The following is an 18,618-nucleotide window of genomic DNA, read 5'->3' as shown; positions in this document are numbered from 1 at the left end:
GTTTGGTATTTGCAAATTCTTTCAGTTGTTGTTTGTCCTGGAAGCTTTTAATCTCTCCTTCTATTTTCAATGATAGCCTAGCTGGATATAGTATTCTTGGCTGCATGTTTTTCTCGTTTAGTGCTCTGAAAATATCATGCCAGCTCTTTCTGGCCTGCCAGGTCTCTGTGGATAAGTCAGCTGCCAATCTAATATTTTTACCATTGTATGTTACAGACTTCTTTTCCCGGGCTGCTTTCAGGATTTTCTCTTTGTCATTGAGACTTGTAAATTTTACTATTAGGTGACGGGGTGTGGGCCTATTCTTATTGATTTTGAGGGGCGTTCTCTGAACCTCCTGAATTTTGATGCTCGTTCCCTTTGCCATATTGGGGACATTCTCCCCAATAATTCTCTCCAGTATACCTTCTGCTCCCCTCTCACTTTCTTCTTCTTCTGGAATCCCAATTATTCTAATGTTGTTTCGTCTTATGGTGTCACTTATCTCTCGAATTCTCCCCTCGTGGTCCAGTAGCTGTTTGTCCCTCTTTTGCTCAGCTTCTTTATTCTCTGTCATTTGGTCTTCTATATCACTAATTCTTTCTTCTGCCTCATTTATCCTAGCAGTTAGAGCCTCCATTTTTGATTGCACCTCATTAATAGCTTTTTTGATTTCACCTTGGTTAGATTTTAGTTCTTTTATTTCTCCAGAAAGGGCTTTTATATCTCTCGAGAGGGTTTCTCTAATATCTTCCATGCCTTTTTCGAGCCCGGCTAGAACCTTGAGAATTGTCATTCTGAACTCTAGATCTGACATATTACCGATGTCTGTATTGATTAGGTCCCTAGCCTTTGGTACTGCCTCTTGTTCTTTTTTTTGTGTTGAATTTTTACGTCTTGTCATTTTTTCCAGATAAGAGTAAATGAAGGGGCAAGTAAAATACTAAAAGGGTGGCAACAACCCCAGGAAAATATGCTTTAACCAAATTAGAAGAGATCCAAAATCGTGAGTGGGGAGAAAGGGGATAAAAAGAGGTTCAAAAAGGAAGAAAGAAAAAAAAAAAAAAGAAAAGAAAAGAAAAAAAAAAAGAAAAGAAAAGAAAAGAATTTTTAAAAAAGGAATACACCTAAGAAAAATGTAAAAAAGAAAAAATATATATATTAGATAAACTAGTATAAAATCGTTAAAAACGAAAAAGGTAACAGTTAAAAAAAAATTTAACCCAAAGGCGAGAAAAAAAAAAATGAAAAAGAAAAAATTAAATTAACTGCAAGACTAAAAAAAATCACAGGAAAAAAGCCATGAGTTCCGTGCTTGGCTTTCTCCTCCTCTGGAATTCTGCTGCTCTCCTTGGTATTGAAACCGCACTCCTTGGTAGGTGAACTTGGTCTTGGCTGGATTTCTTGTTGATCTTCTGGGGGAGGGGCCTGTTGTAGTGATTCTCAAGTGTCTTTGCCCCAGGCGGAATTACACCGCCCTTACCCAGGGCCGGGGTGAGTAATCCGCTCCGGTTTGCTTTCAGGAGCTTTTGTTCCCTGAGCGCTTTCCATAGAGTTCCAGAGGACGGGAATACAAATGGCGGCCTCCTGGTCTCTGGCCCGGAGGAGCCGAGAGCCCGGGGCCCCACTCCTCAGTGCGCGCTCAGAGAACAGCGCCCAGTTACTCCCGTCTGCCTGACCTCCGGCCGCGCTCCGAGCTCACCGAGCCTGCGACCGGTTCAAGGTAACACGGAGCTGTGAGCTTACTGTCGGCTCTGTCTCTGTAGCCGGCTTTCCCGTTCCAATACCCGCAAGCTCTGCGACACTCAGACACCCCCGATCCTTCTGTGACCCTGCGGGACCTGAGGCCACGCTGACCCCGCGTGGCCCCGGTTTAGCCTCTGGAGCGATGTCCCTCAGCGGAACAGACTTTTAAAAGTCCTGATTTTGTGCGCGGTTGCTCCGCCGCTTGCCGGGAGCCGGCCCCTCCCCCCGGGGTCTATCTTCCCGTCGCTTTGGATTCACTTCTCCGCCGGTCCTACCTTTCAGAAAGTGGTTGTTTTTCTGTTTCCAGAATTGCTGTTCTTCTCTTCGATCTGCCGATGGATTTTCATGTGTTTGCAATCTTTAGATAAGCTATCTAGCTGATCTCCGGCTAGCTGAAGCAGTCTCAGCTTGCTACTTCTCTGCCATCTTGACTCAGCTGTCCTCCAATCAAGTTTTTAAACATGTTCCATTGTAAGAGAATTGTTGAGGACCTCCTGCCCCAGCAATACGTAAGGATTCATCCTTTGATTTTGGAATATGATGTATATGAGACCAGGTAACCTCAGAACATGTGGCTGTTGGGTGGTATTTGGTATCTTCACATGAAGTAAAAATCCAATTTCACAGAAGAAAAGAGAGAGAAAACAACAGAAAAAAGGCATAAAAAGAAATGCTACCACCCTGAATAAAGTTGGATTCCCTTGGAACTTCTGATCTCTGAAGTTGGCATATTGTCAAGGCTATGAAGAGCTTAACTCTTAGGGCAGTGCCCCCTATTACAGCACTCCTGGGATTTACTGGAGAACCTCAAAAGGTGGATTTGTTGGCTTCTGGAGACTGTTTCAGTAGGATTCTAGAGAGTTCTGGTTAGGTGGACTATAACTGGAGATGTGTTCCTCATTGCAATTGATGATATTTATAATTATTTGAAAGTAGCGTTTTGCATATTCCAATGATGATGGAAACACTGCAAGATCAGAAACAGTATTGCAGGGCGCCTGGGTGGCTCAGATGTTTATGCATCAGGTCATGACCTCAGGTACTGAGATCGAGTCCCACATCAGGCTCCCTGCTTAGCAGGGAGTCTGCTTCTCACTCCCCATTCTGCTCCCCCTGCTTGTGCTCTCTCTCTCTGTCACTAATAAAATCTTAAAAAAAAAAAAAAAAGAAACAGTATTGCATGTCAATAATACTAGCTACTGTTTGTGGGGCTTATCATCTGACAGGTGACACTGTGCTAGGTATTTTACGTGTGTTAACTCATGTAATTTATAAACCATGCTATACAATATGTATCTCTTAAATATTTTTGGTGGGAAAAATTTTTTGACTTTCTAAAGCATTCAGCCCAACACATAGATATTGGATGCTAACTCTGTGCCAGGCACTGTGCTGTCTGCTGTGGCAAAATGGGGCAGTGTGGTAAATGGTAAAATGTAATATTTTCTATTAATAAAACGATACTGGTCTAAAATTGACCATTATCTCTTCTGGCCAAAGTATGATATATGAAAAGAAATCAAAACTTATTAAAACATAAAAAATTGTTAAACCATTTTTCTTAAGAATGTGGGGAAAGGTCAAACTTGGCAGTCTGAAAACAGAATTTATATAATCTATATTTACTTGAATTTGAAATTTTTTACTAAAAATTAACAAAGTAAATTTGTAATGACTTAATTAAAAAAAAGAGACCCTCTTCCTTCTCTAAAGGGGAACTATTGAGACAGATTTGCTTAGCTGATGGAATTAAAGATTTCTCATAGGAATAAATTGAATATCCCAGGTAACCAGCAGGGGATAGAAAACCACCATTCATAGTTTTAAAAATATTATTTATATATAATATTTATATTCTGCTGCCTAAAAGTACACCCTGGAATGTAGAAACCAATATCTCAGGGCATTTCCTGTTACATACCATGGTGTCAAGCCGCCCAATGACTTCAAATGAAAAATCCACACCGCCACCACTCATTTCCTTCAGCACGTCCTGGATGGGTTCCTTGTAGTCCTGAGGGCTGATGCACTCAGTGGCACCCACCTGTTTGGCCTTTGCAAATTTGTCTTTGTTGATGTCCACCCCAATGATCCTGGCTGCTCCTGCTGCTTTGCAGCCTATGATCACGGACAGGCCGACTCCTCCAAGGCCAAACACCACACAGGTGGAACCCTGGGTGACCTATATTTACAGAAAATGCAAGAATGGATTAAATAATGATTACTAGAAATTATCTAAGCTGAAGAAAGTGCCATGCCTTGTCTGTTATGAGAAGCTATTCAAACTCTTAGGTCCAACCGGCTGTCAAATCTCTTTCGGCTTTAGTTGCTTTGTGTTGAAATTAAGAGGGTTGAATTAGATGAGTGATTTTTAGACTCTGCTGGACGTAAGACTCACCTGGGGAGGTTTAAAACGTCTCCGTGCCCAGTTCATGGCTCATAATCATTTTCATCAGAGTCTCTGCTGGTGGGACCCAGTTTCCAGGTGACCCCAATGGGAAGCCCAGGTTTGGAGCCAGTGCATTGGATGATCTTTAAGCTCTAAATGCCAATGAGCCCCATCTTGAAGAGAATCTAATAGCTCAAAGCCACCAATGCCCAGCTTTTTTTGCACAGAAATGCAAGTTTGGGGAAATGAAATAATAAGTGGAAAGATTATTCTGCAATACTGAAAAATAATCCAAACAGATCCTCAATAATTAATTCCTTGGTTCATTAGCTTTCAGTATCATGACCAGTATCGTGAGAACAGAAATGAGCTGTGAAACATAAAAAAGTTATCCTTAGTTTAGAGGAAAGCCTGAGAACAGGGGAAATTTAACAGATAACTAAGATAATACAGCTTGAGACTGCTGTGATCTTGTCGGTTGTTATCCCTGCTTTTAAGAATGTACTAATAAACAATAGTGCACTGAAAAGTTGGTCTGTATTTTATTAATGGCTGAAATTAATTATTACGGGTGCCCTTGCTTCTGCTTTGCTCAAACAGATGATGTAATCGCACAAGGCACCTAATGCTAGAGCCACAGAAATTTGGAAAACAAGTGCACTCAATGATTTAAATTGGTCCGTTAGTAAATCTAAACTTCTATGGTCAGCCTTCTGGGTGGCTGACTATATTTCTCCTTTCCCAAGTAATCATTCTGTGGGAAACAGCACCACTTTTTACCTTACTTAGAAAAAATTGAGACTTGTGATTCAGGTTTAAAGGTGAAGGTATTTATGTATCATGACTTAAGATTCAGCAATTTTTAAAAAGATTTTATTTGTTTAACAGAGAGACCACAAGTAGGCAGGGAGGCAGGCAGAGACAGAGAGGGGGAAGCAGGCTGTCTGCTAAGCAAAGAGCTTAATGCGGGGCTCAATCCCAGGACCCTGAGATCATGACTTGAGCTGAAGGTAGGGGCTTTAACCCACTGAGCCACCCAGGTGCCCCTATGATTCAGCAGTTTTGAGAGAAAGGCTAGTGGCTGCTCTCACACTAACCAGCTGTGAGATTTTCGGCAAATAGCTTTATGTCTCTGAGCCTCCATTTCATAAAATTAAGGGATACTGTGAGATTTCCAACCTTTTGAGAAAAGAGGCCTTGCTCTTTAAAATCTGCCACCTTTAAAATGTATGTGTGTGTGTGTGTGTGTGTGCAGCGAGATGTAGCAGTGAAATCCTGTAATGACTGGACTAAATGCCAAATGCATTATTGAAGCTTCATTACTTCCCTTTCAAGGATCCACAGAGGAGGTGGGTTGCTGACTCTTGGTTTGGAAGTGTGACACATAAGGCTTTGGAATCTACTGCTGGTCTTAATTCTGGGAGTAGAGGTCCGTGGGCTAGATGTTCCTCAGAGGCAACCCCTTCATCTCACTGACGTCTGCTGCCTCAGAAGCTCGCAGAACCTACTCTACCTGATGCATATTGGTGATAGCAATACAGTAAATTACTAAATAAGCTCCCAGCTCTAAAATTTAGTGATCACATAAAGAACAAGTAGAGAAGAATAATTATAATAATAATTGTGAAGATTACAACTTTACTTTTGCCTAACTAAGCATCAAAAGCTTTTTCATCTGTGGTAAACAGATGAATTATCTAGGAAATGCTCTTCAATTCCTTCCGAGGCCATTTTTGTGCTCATAACTGATAACCTAAATTTTGTAGAGTATATCAATGTTATTGTGGTAACAAGGCAGAAAGCTACCAGCAAATCTATGAAGAGTGATCTCTGATTACTGTGAGAAATGGCTCTCCTTTTAGTTCCTAATAGTCTGAGTATAACCAATTTTATCACCCATTGTCATTCCTACCTTGGCAACGTTGACTGCAGACCCATACCCAGTAGAAAATCCACAGCCAATGAGACAGACTTTCTCCAATGGTGCGGCTGCATCGACCTTGACCACTGCAGTCTCATCCACCACTGTGTACTGGGAGAAGGTGCTGGTGTTGATGAAATGGTGGATGGGCTTTCCTCTGCAGATGAACCTGGTAGTTCCATCCTGCATGAACCCCCGAGGCTTGCTCAGACTGGCCAACACAACACATAGACACAGAGGGCATGAGACAGGGTCATAACCGATGCACAAATCCATTGGCTATGTAAGGAGAGTATCAGAAACTTACTCATTTTTCAAGCAGAGGTTGCCTTGCGGGTGTTTACAAACACTGCATTTTCCACACTGGGGCGTGAAGAGTGGAATGACTTTGTCACCTGGAAGGTACAAAACACATTCTTCTTAAATTTCTACTCAGGAGTTAAGGCAGTAAGAACTGGAAGCTTATGTGTATGTATTAGAGGTGTGTGTCTTTGGAAAATCTCCAAGAAATAGAGCTCAGTCACCACCAAGTCACTGGTCCCTCCCTGCCAGCACTGTTTGTATGTGCCTGAAGATTCCCAAAGAGGACATGTGAATATAGGAAACAATGTGGATTTAAAGGACTATTTCTCCTGTGTTAATAGTTCTCTTTCATGGGGTGCCTTTTCTCTTGGGGATTTTATACATACCATCCCATAAATCCTTGATAATTAAACCTTAAATATTCTCCCTGTAACTGTACATACAACTTTCAGCTGTGAGCAGGCTGCCATCGGTCCATTAGATGCCTGGTTGCCCTCAGTAGTTTTAATAGTTTGGGATGAAGTAAAAATGCATATTTCAGCAACCATTTCTTGGCTTTTCAGAGTGACTATGCATTTAGGATTTTTTTGTTTTGTTTTGTTTTGTTTTGTTTTTGCTTTTTTATTTTTTATTTGAAAACAACTTAAATTTTTAGACAAATGATTTTAGTATATAAATTTGATTTTGTTTTTATACAGAATATAAAGATTTCCCTCATTAATCTTCCACGTGAAGGGTATTACAAGCCTGAAGGGAGACTTTTCTGCACACAAGTGTGTATCTTACACACAGGGGACTGGAAACCAATGGTGTAGTGCTTCTACACATAAATTAGGTCAAGGGACATCACATATTAAAAAGGATAAGAGAAATATTCTAGTTAATCAGATTCAAGAAGCAAACAGGACACAAAAACTGTGCAGATAAGACCAAGTTAGTAACTTTAGTTAGGACACTGCGGGTTATACTGGAGTAACAGGTCTGCGAGGTGATCATGGGGACCACATTAGAACGGCAAGGAAGAGCTATTTATATAGAAAGGCTGGAAGGAGGGATTTTCACTAAAGCAAATTAACTTCTTGTCAACTGCCAAAACAAAACCAAACCAAACTGAGCGTATGGATGTTAGTATACCGAGGGCATGTTATACCAGTTTTTGTGCGGCATGCTGACAGTTAGTTAGAACTTCTTCACTGGTGCGTATGAACCATTAATAGTCACGGAGAGGTGTGGTTTTTTTTTGTTTTTTGTTTTTTGTTTTTTTTTGCCCCTTCTCACCAAATTTCAGGCATGTCTTATTTTAGATGGAGTATAGCTTTTATCTATAATTTCATCCTGTAAAAACATGTGAAGACAACGTTCATTCTGTGCCAGAGGATGACCAGCGACCTTGTTTATAAACTGCTCCAGTCCTTGCTTCCTTTCTTCAATAAAATTATCATCAAATATTCCATCATCTCCTCTAAAAGGAAGCTGGCGCAAAAATGCTTTTCCAGGGAGCGGGGGAACTACAACCTTGCTCTCTCTTTCTAATTCACTTCGCAGCCATTCAAAGTCACTGTATCTTCTTCTAACGGTAGATTCCTTCAGCTTGAAAATAGGCAGATTTGTCTTGACCCTGATTTCGTAGGTGGTGAAGCGGCCCCGGCCGACCCCCACCGTCTGCGGGTTGCTCACATCGATCTCGAGGAAGTTGCTGGGCGGCCCGTAGGCATCATTCAGGTTCTGCGGCTTGGTGATCAGCCGCCGGGTGTCCGCCACGGTCTCCGCCATTTCTCTACTGCAGCCGCCGCCGCCGCGGACTCCCTCCGCCCCCTCCGCGTTCCACCGACGCCGCCGCTGCTGCCCGCCGCGGGGACACCGGGCTCGCGCACCTAGGATTTTGTTTTGTTTTTTAAAGGAAAACTAACAAAAATGGAACAAAAAGAACTCACCAAATCCCTCTGTAGACCTCAACAATGAGTTAGTCGTGCTCTTTGAGGAAAAAAAACTGTCTTTCAAATGTTTGTATCTGGCAACCGAATTGGTTAATTATTTTTTCTGCTTTGGTAGAAGGAACAGAGCTAAAAAGTAAGTGTGTCATTTATTATTAATTTATTTCTAACTAAAGGAAAGATTAAGAGCTGAAACTCAAGCCAGATGATTTATTTTATTATTTTCTGATGATAGGCCAATTAAGTATTTGGTAAGGGGGAGGACACATTTACTGTTAAAGTGATTTTTTAAAATTAGACAGAATTTTTATTTTTAATCACCTAAGCAACCTATCCACAAAACCCAGAAAAGTGGTTAGGTCATAACATTTAATACATAAATTGTATATGGAGATGATGACATGGAAATTTTCTATGTCACCCCTTAATTGTTAAACTATTAGGATAGGATATTCTATAGGATAAAATAAATATTAAAGATAAAGTAGTACTTTATCACCAATCACATTTAACCACTTTAAAGGTACTAAAACAGATATTGTTTATGTCAGGAAGTTTTCTGCTGGGTATACTTCCTTCCCTTCCATTTAGACTGTCTCATTCATTTAGTGTTCACGATGGGAGGCCATACTGGGAGAGGAAACCAGTGAATGGGCTCCTCTTCCCATCTAAGAGGAGATCATGTTGATTTAATCGTAGACTCATGGCCCCCATCCTGTGAAATCAGCATGGAACAGTTTCCACACACTGATTTGGAGGATCAGGACATAGTCTTAATTTTTCTTATTTTATCTCATTTGTCATTCTTTTTGGACCTGACAGAAGACAATACTCAGCAACAGTAAAATGGAAATTATTTGTTTATGAACTCTAACTTTGGCAGGCGCTGCATCTTTCTCAATCCTGATGTGTCCCTGGGATCTAACCTAGTGTCTGACATCTAGTAGGTACTCAAAAGGCACTTGCTGAATGAGAGAATTTATGAGTGCATGAATGCACACATGTCTGAGTCAGAGAGGGAGGAAAGAAAGGAGGAGACCTATGTTCTAGTCCCAGCTTTGCCATGACCTTCTGTAAGGTCTTTCCAGGCTGGATGATCTTGGGGTCCTGAACTGAGACACATTCCTTAAGTGAGAATTCTGTACCTGGTTTTACTGTAGTCACTCCTTCTCCAATGCTTTCCACAATGCCAGCTGCCTCATGGCCCAAGATTATAGGGAGAGGTGTGACAAGCGTTCCACTAACCACGTGATCATCAGAACGACAGATTCCTGAGGCCACCATCTACACAGTAAAGGGAGGATATTTAGATTTATAAAAGATAAAGACCCTTTCCTTTTCCTCATCAAATAATTTGGAATAGTCCATAAAATAGTTGTTTCTGAAATATTTAAATCTTATTTAATATATAAGAATATATCCTTTTTTATAGAAGTAGAAATTTCAGGTTAACACTAAGAAAATTGTCACTTAAGTTTTACCATCTGATGCTAATTGATTTCAAAATCTTGATGTATATCCCTTTGTGCTTTTTTCCTGTACAAACGCATAAGTTCTTTTTTTATTTTATTAGGATTATCCTGTATATACTCCTTGGTTCCTTCTTAAAAATGTGATGATTTGTATGTACATCTTTCTTGACAATAAATGTAATTCCACTGCTTGGATCACCATATAAAAAGTGCCTTTTAATGGATTTTTGCTTATTTCCAATTTTACCATTTTCTGAAATTTTTAAACCTAAAACTAAATAGCAATGGAAAAATGTTTCACCTTAATACGAACTTCATGGGCCTTAGGTGGTGCGACCTCGACCTCCTCTATGGAAAAGGGTTTCTTTATCTCCCATAGCACAGCTGCTTTGCATTTGATTACCTGAAAATTGAACAGAACGATGATACCAGTTTTTCCCCACTCTTAAAGTCAAGGAGAGTGACTTTCATTTTGTTATGTGCAACATCTATCCCCATGTCTGGAAACTAACAAGGGTTCCATAGACATGAAGGACCTCTGATTTACAAAGAGAATAAAAATACCTTTTTAAACAACAGGCAAAGCAATAACACAAGGAAAGAGAAACAGAATTAACTATAATGAGATATTGAGATAAAAAGGAATATATTCTTTTGGGCCTCTGTATGTTGGTTTTTCTTCTCCAAGGGATGTTTCTTTCTTATATTTCTTAATGTGGTCCTTAAGTTGGTTGTTTATCCACACCTGTTGCTAGTGCATGAAGTTCTGAATCGAAATAATTTTGCTGACAGGTATAGTGCTATTCACATGAAATCTATTGCCTTCTTGCTCAGTTCTCTGCTGCAACCCAAATGATCTAACTTTATTATTTCCTTTGCACATTTGCCTCCCTGCCTACAATGCCTTCTTTTTCTCTATTTGCCTGTTCTCTTCTCTTGACTTTGTTTTCCCTACTGTTTGTGTGTGCTACTTGTTTGCATCACTCATTTGGCAGTTAGCTTTGGTAGTACTGTCTTTTTCATCAAATGTATGTATAGAAATTCTTCCATATTAGATTTGCAACAAAAATTGCCCAGGTTATAGCTGTACGCACCCACTCATACCCACAAATTTGCATGTATATATATAAAAATGGGAGAATGGTGTGCTTGAATTTCTAGCTTGTACAGGTGACTCATGGAAGTTCTTTAAAATAAAAAGGTGAAAACATGTTTTTAGTGCTTGGGAATATAATATAAAACTTGTCTTGGGGCTCCTGGGTGGCTCAGCTGTTGAGTGTCTGCCTTTGGCTCAGGGCATGATCCCAGGATCCTGAGCTCCCAGGGTCCTGAGATGGAGTCCCGCATCGGGCTCCCCGCTGGGCGGGAGGCCTACTTCTCCCTCTTCCCACTCCACTTGCTTGTGTTCCTTCTCTTAAAAACAAAACAAAATAAAACAAAAACAAACAAAAAAAGAAACAAACAAAAAAGCTTGTCTTCATTGTTGCAAAGCTTATACGGGTAAGGGAGTTTTTTCCAAAAAGAACTGATGTAATTGCAAATATGATAAAAAAAAAAATCTTCAATAGGAATATATCCTCTGACAATTCATTTTCATTATTTATATGTCAAATCCTTAAACTTTGCAAGACTTTTGCATTGACCATAGTCAATGCCACAAAAAATGTGAAAGCTCTTGGAAAAAACACTAATGTAGATAGGTCCTAATTATAGGATTCTGTTCTGGGTGAATTACATGCTTGATCTGTAAACCTCACATGATGCTACCATAGCAGTATTATTGAATTTTTGGTCTTATTTTACAACTAAGAAGATTGAGCTCAATTGACTCAGTAATTAATTGAATAATTTCCCCAAAAGTCACAAAGCTGGCTGTCCAGAGACTCCAACTTAAAAAAGAATCATCCAACTTTATTTGTTTGCTACCCCATGGCAGTGAAAGATTAACAAAGGTTAAATAGTAGTAGCAACAACAGTAGTAATAGCGGTGACTAATGTTTATTGAATTATTTCTATGTGCTAGGCACTATCCTAAGTGTTTTACAGTATTGATTTATTAAGTTCTCATAACCACCTTATAAAATAGATATTACTGCCTCTTGGCATTTGAGGACAATAGAATGCAGGAAGGATAAACATGAATGGTGTTGCACAAAGCTGAAAGTGTTGATGTTGCATCCAAAGGAGAGGATTGTTTTCATTAATACATTTGGTTTACGCTTTTGCTCTCTGACCTCCTTCTTTTAAGCTGAGTTTTGGCATATTTAACTTTCCTTTTTCCTAACTGTTCTTCATTTGAAACCTAATGCCATTGTAAAGGGTAACTAGTAATGAATGAAAATAAAGAGAGTTGCAATGAGAAAACTGACAGCTGGTGGCCTGTGTGATTTTCAGCAGATCTTACTGATACAACAGGAGTGTTGTATCACAGTGTGTGCAGAAACCTCTGAATCTTTAATTTCTCTTAGCAAGATAGCATACTGTGGGTGGGGTCCACTCCTAGCATAACACCTATACTGGAAACAGCTGCACAGGCTTTTGCAATTAAGCAGTTAAACAACATGAATTGTTTATGTTGCATGACCACTTGCGTGTTTCTCTGCCCCCGTGAGCACCCTGAACAAATAGACGTGATCTATGGAAGACTTGGAACCGGTTATCTGTGTTCCCGGTGCTAATAAGTGATTCAAACTGTGTTAGTCTTACTACTTTTTTGTAAAAAACAAAAAAACAAAAAACAAGAAACAGAAAAGGATTTCCATAGGATTTCTATGGAAATTTCCTGGATTATGCCACAACCGGACCCGCTTATTTATTTATTTATTTATTTATTAGAAATTATTTTATTTATTTATTTGACAGAGATCACAAGTAGGCAGAGAGGCAGGCAGAGAGAGAGGAGGAAGCGGGCTCCCCACGGAGCAGAGAGCCCAGTGTGGGGCTCGATCCCCCCCAGGACCCTGGGATCACGACCCAAGCCGAAGGCAGAGGCTTTAACCCACTGAGCCACCCAGGCACCCCAATAAGACCCTTTTAATTCAGAATTTGCATGCTGATATTGGCTTGCTTAACCTTGATGATTCTAATGCTTTGAAATCGATATGCCTTTTGTAAGAGATTTCATAGGAAGCTTCAAAGGATAAAGTTCTCTGAATCAAATTCCTGTCATAGACCTTTTGTCAGATGTAACTTCCCTGCGTTCCTAAATATATGATTACAAAAAAAAACCCCCACATTTAAATTATGGTTTCTTCATATAAAGATAACTTCTTGATTAAGAACATAGAATTTTAGGTTTGCAAATTATTAGTGATTGGCCATACCTATTGCACATTAATATAGGAAGTCAAGACTATTAGGTACAGATGCTATTCATTCTTGATAAAGATATTTAGGAATTGCCTTTTTTTTTTTTTTGAGAAATAGAAATTAAATTTAAAGATCACCCAGTTCAACAGAAAAAAAAAAAAAAAAACCCTCCACTGCTTTTTACATGAACTTTGCATAAACCAATTATTAACAAGACAATTTAAAAAATATTTTTCCTTTTAATTGAACAGATAGGGAGACAATGCATAAACAGATATTTTGCATGATTTCATGAAGGTACTCTTAGTTTTCTCATGTGACTTCTGCAAATTACAGCAAATGCTGTAGGAAACATTAAATTGCCATTGCATAGCATTTAAAACTGAATTCAGACAGGACACTCAGGTGTACAAAGAGCTAAATTTTTTTAGAAAAAAGTGTTCTGAAAGTCATCAACTATAAGTGTACTATAAGTTATACTTCAAAATAATTGATAAGAAATAAGTCCCAGTTTTGTCACAATAAATTTGTCTATAAATACTCTTAACAGAGGAATAGCCAATTTTCATTGTAGTGTAGTAGAATAGCATATTGAAGCACATAATGTTGTTGTATTTCAGTACATCTTATTTATTTAAAAAAATTTTTTTTAATGATTTTATTCATTTATTTGAGAGAGAGAGAGAGAGAGGATGAGAGGAGAGAAATCAGCGAGAGAAGCAGACTCCCAAGTAGGGAGCCGGATGCAGGACTCAATCCTAGGACTCCAGGATCACAACCGGAGCAGAACAAAGGCAGTCGCTTAACCAGCTGAGCCACCCAGGCACCCCTAAGTACATTATTATTTCTAATTTTCATGTGAATTTTAAATTATTCATTAATACTATCTCTTTGTGTATTATATAATAAGAATATATTTCCGAAAGGAAAAAAAAAAGTTTTTTTGCTTACTTTTCCTGCTGTGCTCATGGCTCCGTTTTCTCTTCAAGGCAGGAGACTGGTGAATCCTTATACTGTTTTCTGCTTGAGTACATAAAGCTGATACATTGCACAGGTTGTTTGCTTCAGTAACGACCCATTGCACCCACGTGATCTGAGGGTGTTAAGCCAATCTCCTCCGTTTATTCTCTAGCCAAGTCAAATCAGAAAGGAAAGATCACTGAGCCAGCGTTCACAACCTGACTTTTTTTTGCAATATGCCAACTTCAATTAATATCTTGATTTCATTAGGTTAAATATTTCCCTACATATAAATTTTAATCTCCCTCTTTTTCCTGGATTCTATATTTCTTCTCTCTCAATCCCACATAGGGTGTTCAGAGTTCTGTTTTCTCTTTGCCTGCACTAATGTCCAACTGCTTCTTCTTTTTTTTTTTTAATCTTTAAAGATTTTATTTATTTATTTGTCATAGAGAGAGAGAGAAAGCACAAGCAGGCGGTGGGGGGGGGGGGGGAGCAGGCTCCCTGCTCAGCAAGGAGCCCAATGCGGAACTCGATCCCAGGACACTGGCAGCATGACCTGAGCTGAAGGCAGATGCTTAACCAGTTGGACCACCCAGGCACCCCAGGCAGACCTTAACCCTACCAGCTGTGTGCATTTGGATTTTTTGTTTAAGTGTCTTTGGTCTCAGTTTTGTTATCTATAAAATGAGGATGACTAACATCATCAAAGAGTTGTCTGAGGAGGGGCGCCTGGGTGGATCAGTGGGTTAAGCCTCTGCCTTTGGCTCAGGTCATGATCTCAGGGTCCTGGGATCGAGTCCCGCATCGGGATCTCTGCTCAGCAGGGAGCCTGCTTCCCTCTTTCTCTCTCTGCCTGCCTCTTCATCTGCTTGTGATATCTCTCTGTCAAATAAATAAATAAAATCTTTGAAAAAAAAAAAGAGTTGTCTGAGGAAAACAGATCATCCTTTTAAAGCGCTTAAAAGAGAGCCTGAAATAGGACAAACTTGGATGCATATTAGCTACTTGCTAAGGTTTCAGTGCTGACTGCCTTATTACCACTTTCTTCTTGTTCTCCAAGCACTCCAGGGGCTGAATGTTCTTAATGTTCTGTGTGGCCTTAACATGCCTTTTGCGATCTTTCCAGCAATTATGCCACCAGTTTTCTGTATTAAATCCCCTTTGTTTGAAATAGTTTTCTATTTCCCTTACTGGAAACTAAGACAGTTCTTCTCACCAAGAGTCCTCCTGGAAGTGCATTCTCAAGTAAACAAAAGTATTTGCGCAGACAGAGTTGATGTCTTTGTAATGGTCGCAGTTTGCTGACAGAAAGCACTGGAATGGGTATGTTTAAGGAGGTTGAGAAGAAAGGAAAAGATCCAGAATCATCAATAGAGAAGTGGAGAGATGACTAACAGGACCCAGTTGCTCTTTTCCATTACAGATCGAATGTAGGCCTCATCTGCAATGTTTTGCACACTGTCCATGTGCCTTCCAGTAGTTTTCCAGAGCACCTGCAAGGGGTTCAAAATATAGTACCTTTTGAATCCTGATATGATAAAGCCACTGAAAATGTAATGATTGGTCACAACCACCTATTTGCGCAAAGCTATGAAATTTGTTTTAGAATTCCCATTTATTTTGTATTCTATGACTCCTAGAATATGACCAACTCTTTTGTCTTCATCATTTTTCTAGTTTTTGATTTTTCATTTTCATTTTTACCAAAATTATACATGCCTATACGTAGGCAAAAATTTTTTTCTACAAAATCTCGTAAGAGGCTCTTAATCTCACAAAACAAACTAAGGGTTGCTGGGGGCTGGGGGAGAGGGATGGCGTGGCTGGGTGATGGACATTGGGGAGGGTATGTGCTATGGTGAGTGCTGTGAATTGTGTAAGACTGATGATTCATAGACCTGTACCTTTGAAGCAAATAATACATTATATGTTAATAAATATAATTAAAAAGGAAAAAAGAAGCAACCTCTTAAGACAAGCAGCAGTATTGACCCTCCTACTTCTTCCTACATTTATTCCTCCCTAGCATCCACAGCTTTCAACTTTTGAAACTTACTATATTGTTTTTTATTTCCACATCTCTAAGTAGTATGCCTATGTTCTTAACTTGGTTTTTCTTTGTGCATGTCTATTAACTTCACAATTTGGAGGATAAAAATTTGAGACTGACAATACCACAAAAATACTCTACTCTTCTGCTTCTCAAAGGAGTAACAGAATAATTCGTATTATTAGGACTATGTGAATGCTGCTTACGGGTGAGCTGTGTAGTTTAAAGTGTTTTTTGTTTTTGTTTTCTCCCTTTACCTAAGCAATTCTGCTTTCCCCTAGGATTAAATTTTTTTTTTTTTAACTAGCTTGGTTTTATGGCTAACAGACACATGAAAAAATGTTCATCACCATTAGCCACCAGGGAGATTCAAATAAAAACCACATTGAGATACTAATGTGGGAAACAGAGGCAGAAGAAAAATTATTAAGTTTCCTTACCCACTGACAAGCCCTTGAAATAGGCAGAGTGATTCCTCTAGGGATTCTCCACCTTAAGGCTTCGCTAAGGGCAAAGGGCTATCCTAGCCTGACCCACCAACCCCTATGCCCAACCAGGATCCTGTGAGCCTACTTTAACAATTTCTTTGGGAACTTCCTTTATCTCTAAACCCTCTAAGATAGTGTTGACAATTATCCCCAAGCATATGGCCCACTGATCTAAAGGGTCTCAGGACAAAAGTTTTATTACCAGTAATGAATAACCTTTTCCCCAATAATAGAAGCCCCTCAAGGTCCTGGAAACCTTGCTTCCAAAGTTCCTTAGAGACTTACACCATCCCTGACTCCCTCCCACTTGCAAGAATATAATGGACCACCCTTCACAGCCCTGGAGCAGTAGCTCTTTCTGCCCATGGGTCCTGTCCACATGCTTTAATAAACCACTATTTTGCACTGAAGATGTCTCAAGAATTCTTTCTTGGTCATTGGCCCTGGACCTCACCCCACCGTACCTGACTTATATTCTAAAACGTCATCAATACCACCTTACACCAGTTAGAATGACAAAAATTGACAAAGCAAGAAACAACAATGTTGGAGAGGATGTGGAGAAAGCGGAACCCTTTTACACTGTTGGTGGGAATGCAAGTTGGTGCAGCCGCTTTGTATAACAGTGTGGAGATTCCTTAAGAAATTAAAAATAGGGACACCTGTGTGGCTCAGTGGGCTAGAGCCTCTGCCTTTGGCTCACATAATGATCCCAGAGTCCTGGTATCAAGCCCCGCATTGGGCTCTCTGCTCAGTGGGGAGCTTGCTCCCCGCTCCCCCGTCCCCTGCCTGCCTCTCTGCCTGCTTGTGATCTCTGTCTCTCAGATAAATAAATAAAATCTTTAAAAAAAGAAATTAAAAATAGAGCTACCCTATGACCCTGCAATTGCATTACTGGGTATTTTCCCCAAAGATAGAGATGTAGTGAAAAGAAGGGCCATCTGTACCCCAACATTCATAGCAGCAATGTCCACAGTCACCAAACTGTGGAAAGAACCAAGATGCTCTTTGAAAGACAAATGGATAAAGAAGATACAGTTCATTTATACAATGGAGCATTATGTCTCCATCAGAAGATGGATACCCAACTTTTGTGTTAACATAGGTGGGACTGGAAGAGATTATGCTGAGTGAAATAAGTCAAGCAGAGAGAGTCAATTGTCCTATGGTTTCACTTACTTGTGGAGCATAAGGAGTAACATGGAGGACATTGGGAGCTGGAGAGGAGAAGTGAGTTGGGGGAACTTGGAGGGGGAGTTGAAACATGAGAGACTGTGGACTCTGAGAAACAAACTGCGGGCTTTGGAGGGGAGGGGGTAGGGGTTGGGTGAGTCTGGTGATGGGTATTAAGGAGAGCATATATTGCATGGAGCACTGGGTGTGGTGCATAAACAATGAATCTTGGAACACTGAAAATTAAATTAAATTAAATTTAAAAAAATAAATATTATTGATGAATGAGAAAAAAAAAAAAAAAAACCACCTCGCTTGATTTTGTTTTTATACTTATAACAAATTCAATGCCCAAAGTGTCTCCAGTGGTCTAATTCACCACTTTAGACAAATAGATGCCATCAAGCACACCCCCCCCCCATTTTGTCTTGTAGAGAAATCCCACCTAGAGCTTTGACTTGCTCCAGAATGGCCTGGGTGCTCCAGAATGGCTCTGCCCCTGGGGCAACGTGTGGTATTGAATTCCAGTGGCTGATGTAACAAATGTTCACAAACTGGGAGGCTTAACACAGTGGAGTTTTATTTTTCCCCAGTTCTGGAGGCCCAAGATTTGAAGTCACTATCACTGGGTTGAAATCAAGTGTCAGCAGAGGTTTGAAGAGAGACTCCATTCCTTGCCTTTTCTAGTTTCCGGCAGCTGCCACATTCCCCGGCTTGCGGCCTCACACTCCACCCTTTCCTTCCCAGCTCCCTTCTTCCTCTTCCTTCACATGACAGTTTTACAGTGATCTGTTCTGGGTCAGACTAAAGGCACGTGCTGTCTTTCTGGCATGCAGTGGTTTTAAACAAAATGAGGATTAACTTTTCAGTTTGGGAAAATTTATCTAAACG

At 39.9% G+C, this 18,618-nt stretch overlaps 2 protein-coding genes across 4 annotated transcripts in view; both read right to left on the bottom strand.

The window, feature by feature from the left end:
- LOC131830028 (alcohol dehydrogenase E chain) overlaps window positions 1-18,618 on the bottom strand; it is a 32,708-nt gene that overhangs the window by 12,227 nt on the left and 1,863 nt on the right. The window contains exons 2-7 of one of the 2 annotated variants that reach the window (XM_059172433.1): window positions 14,005-14,181; window positions 10,046-10,147; window positions 9,418-9,556; window positions 6,343-6,430; window positions 6,027-6,246; window positions 3,770-3,907 (exon numbers count right to left, since the gene is read on the bottom strand). In XM_059172433.1, coding sequence (XP_059028416.1) covers window positions 3,770-3,907; window positions 6,027-6,246; window positions 6,343-6,430; window positions 9,418-9,556; window positions 10,046-10,147; window positions 14,005-14,022 — 705 coding nt within the window. In that variant the 5' untranslated portion in view covers window positions 14,023-14,181. Of the gene's footprint in view, window positions 1-3,646; window positions 3,908-6,026; window positions 6,247-6,342; window positions 6,431-9,417; window positions 9,557-10,045; window positions 10,148-14,004; window positions 14,182-18,618 lie in introns of both variants that reach the window. The other variant, XM_059172430.1, reaches the window with a different exon arrangement.
- Window positions 7,491-8,210, bottom strand: LOC131830046 (sorting nexin-3). 2 transcript variants are annotated; one of them, XM_059172452.1, is made up of 2 exons: window positions 8,016-8,210; window positions 7,491-7,949 (listed from the first exon to the last, which is right to left on the bottom strand). In XM_059172452.1, the coding sequence occupies exons 1-2, from the start codon at window positions 8,109-8,111 to the stop codon at window positions 7,623-7,625; spliced, it is 423 nt and encodes a 140-aa protein (XP_059028435.1). In that variant the 5' UTR covers window positions 8,112-8,210; the 3' UTR covers window positions 7,491-7,622. The 2 variants fall into 2 exon arrangements, with proteins under 2 accessions (XP_059028435.1, XP_059028425.1); XM_059172442.1 differs by having other exon boundaries at window positions 7,491-8,210.

This window comes from Mustela lutreola, chromosome 1 (assembly GCF_030435805.1).
Source record: "Mustela lutreola isolate mMusLut2 chromosome 1, mMusLut2.pri, whole genome shotgun sequence".
Classification (NCBI taxonomy): Eukaryota; Metazoa; Chordata; class Mammalia; order Carnivora; family Mustelidae; genus Mustela; species Mustela lutreola.
Note: the sequence above shows the minus strand (reverse complement) of the source record. Positions and strands in the feature narration are given on the sequence as shown.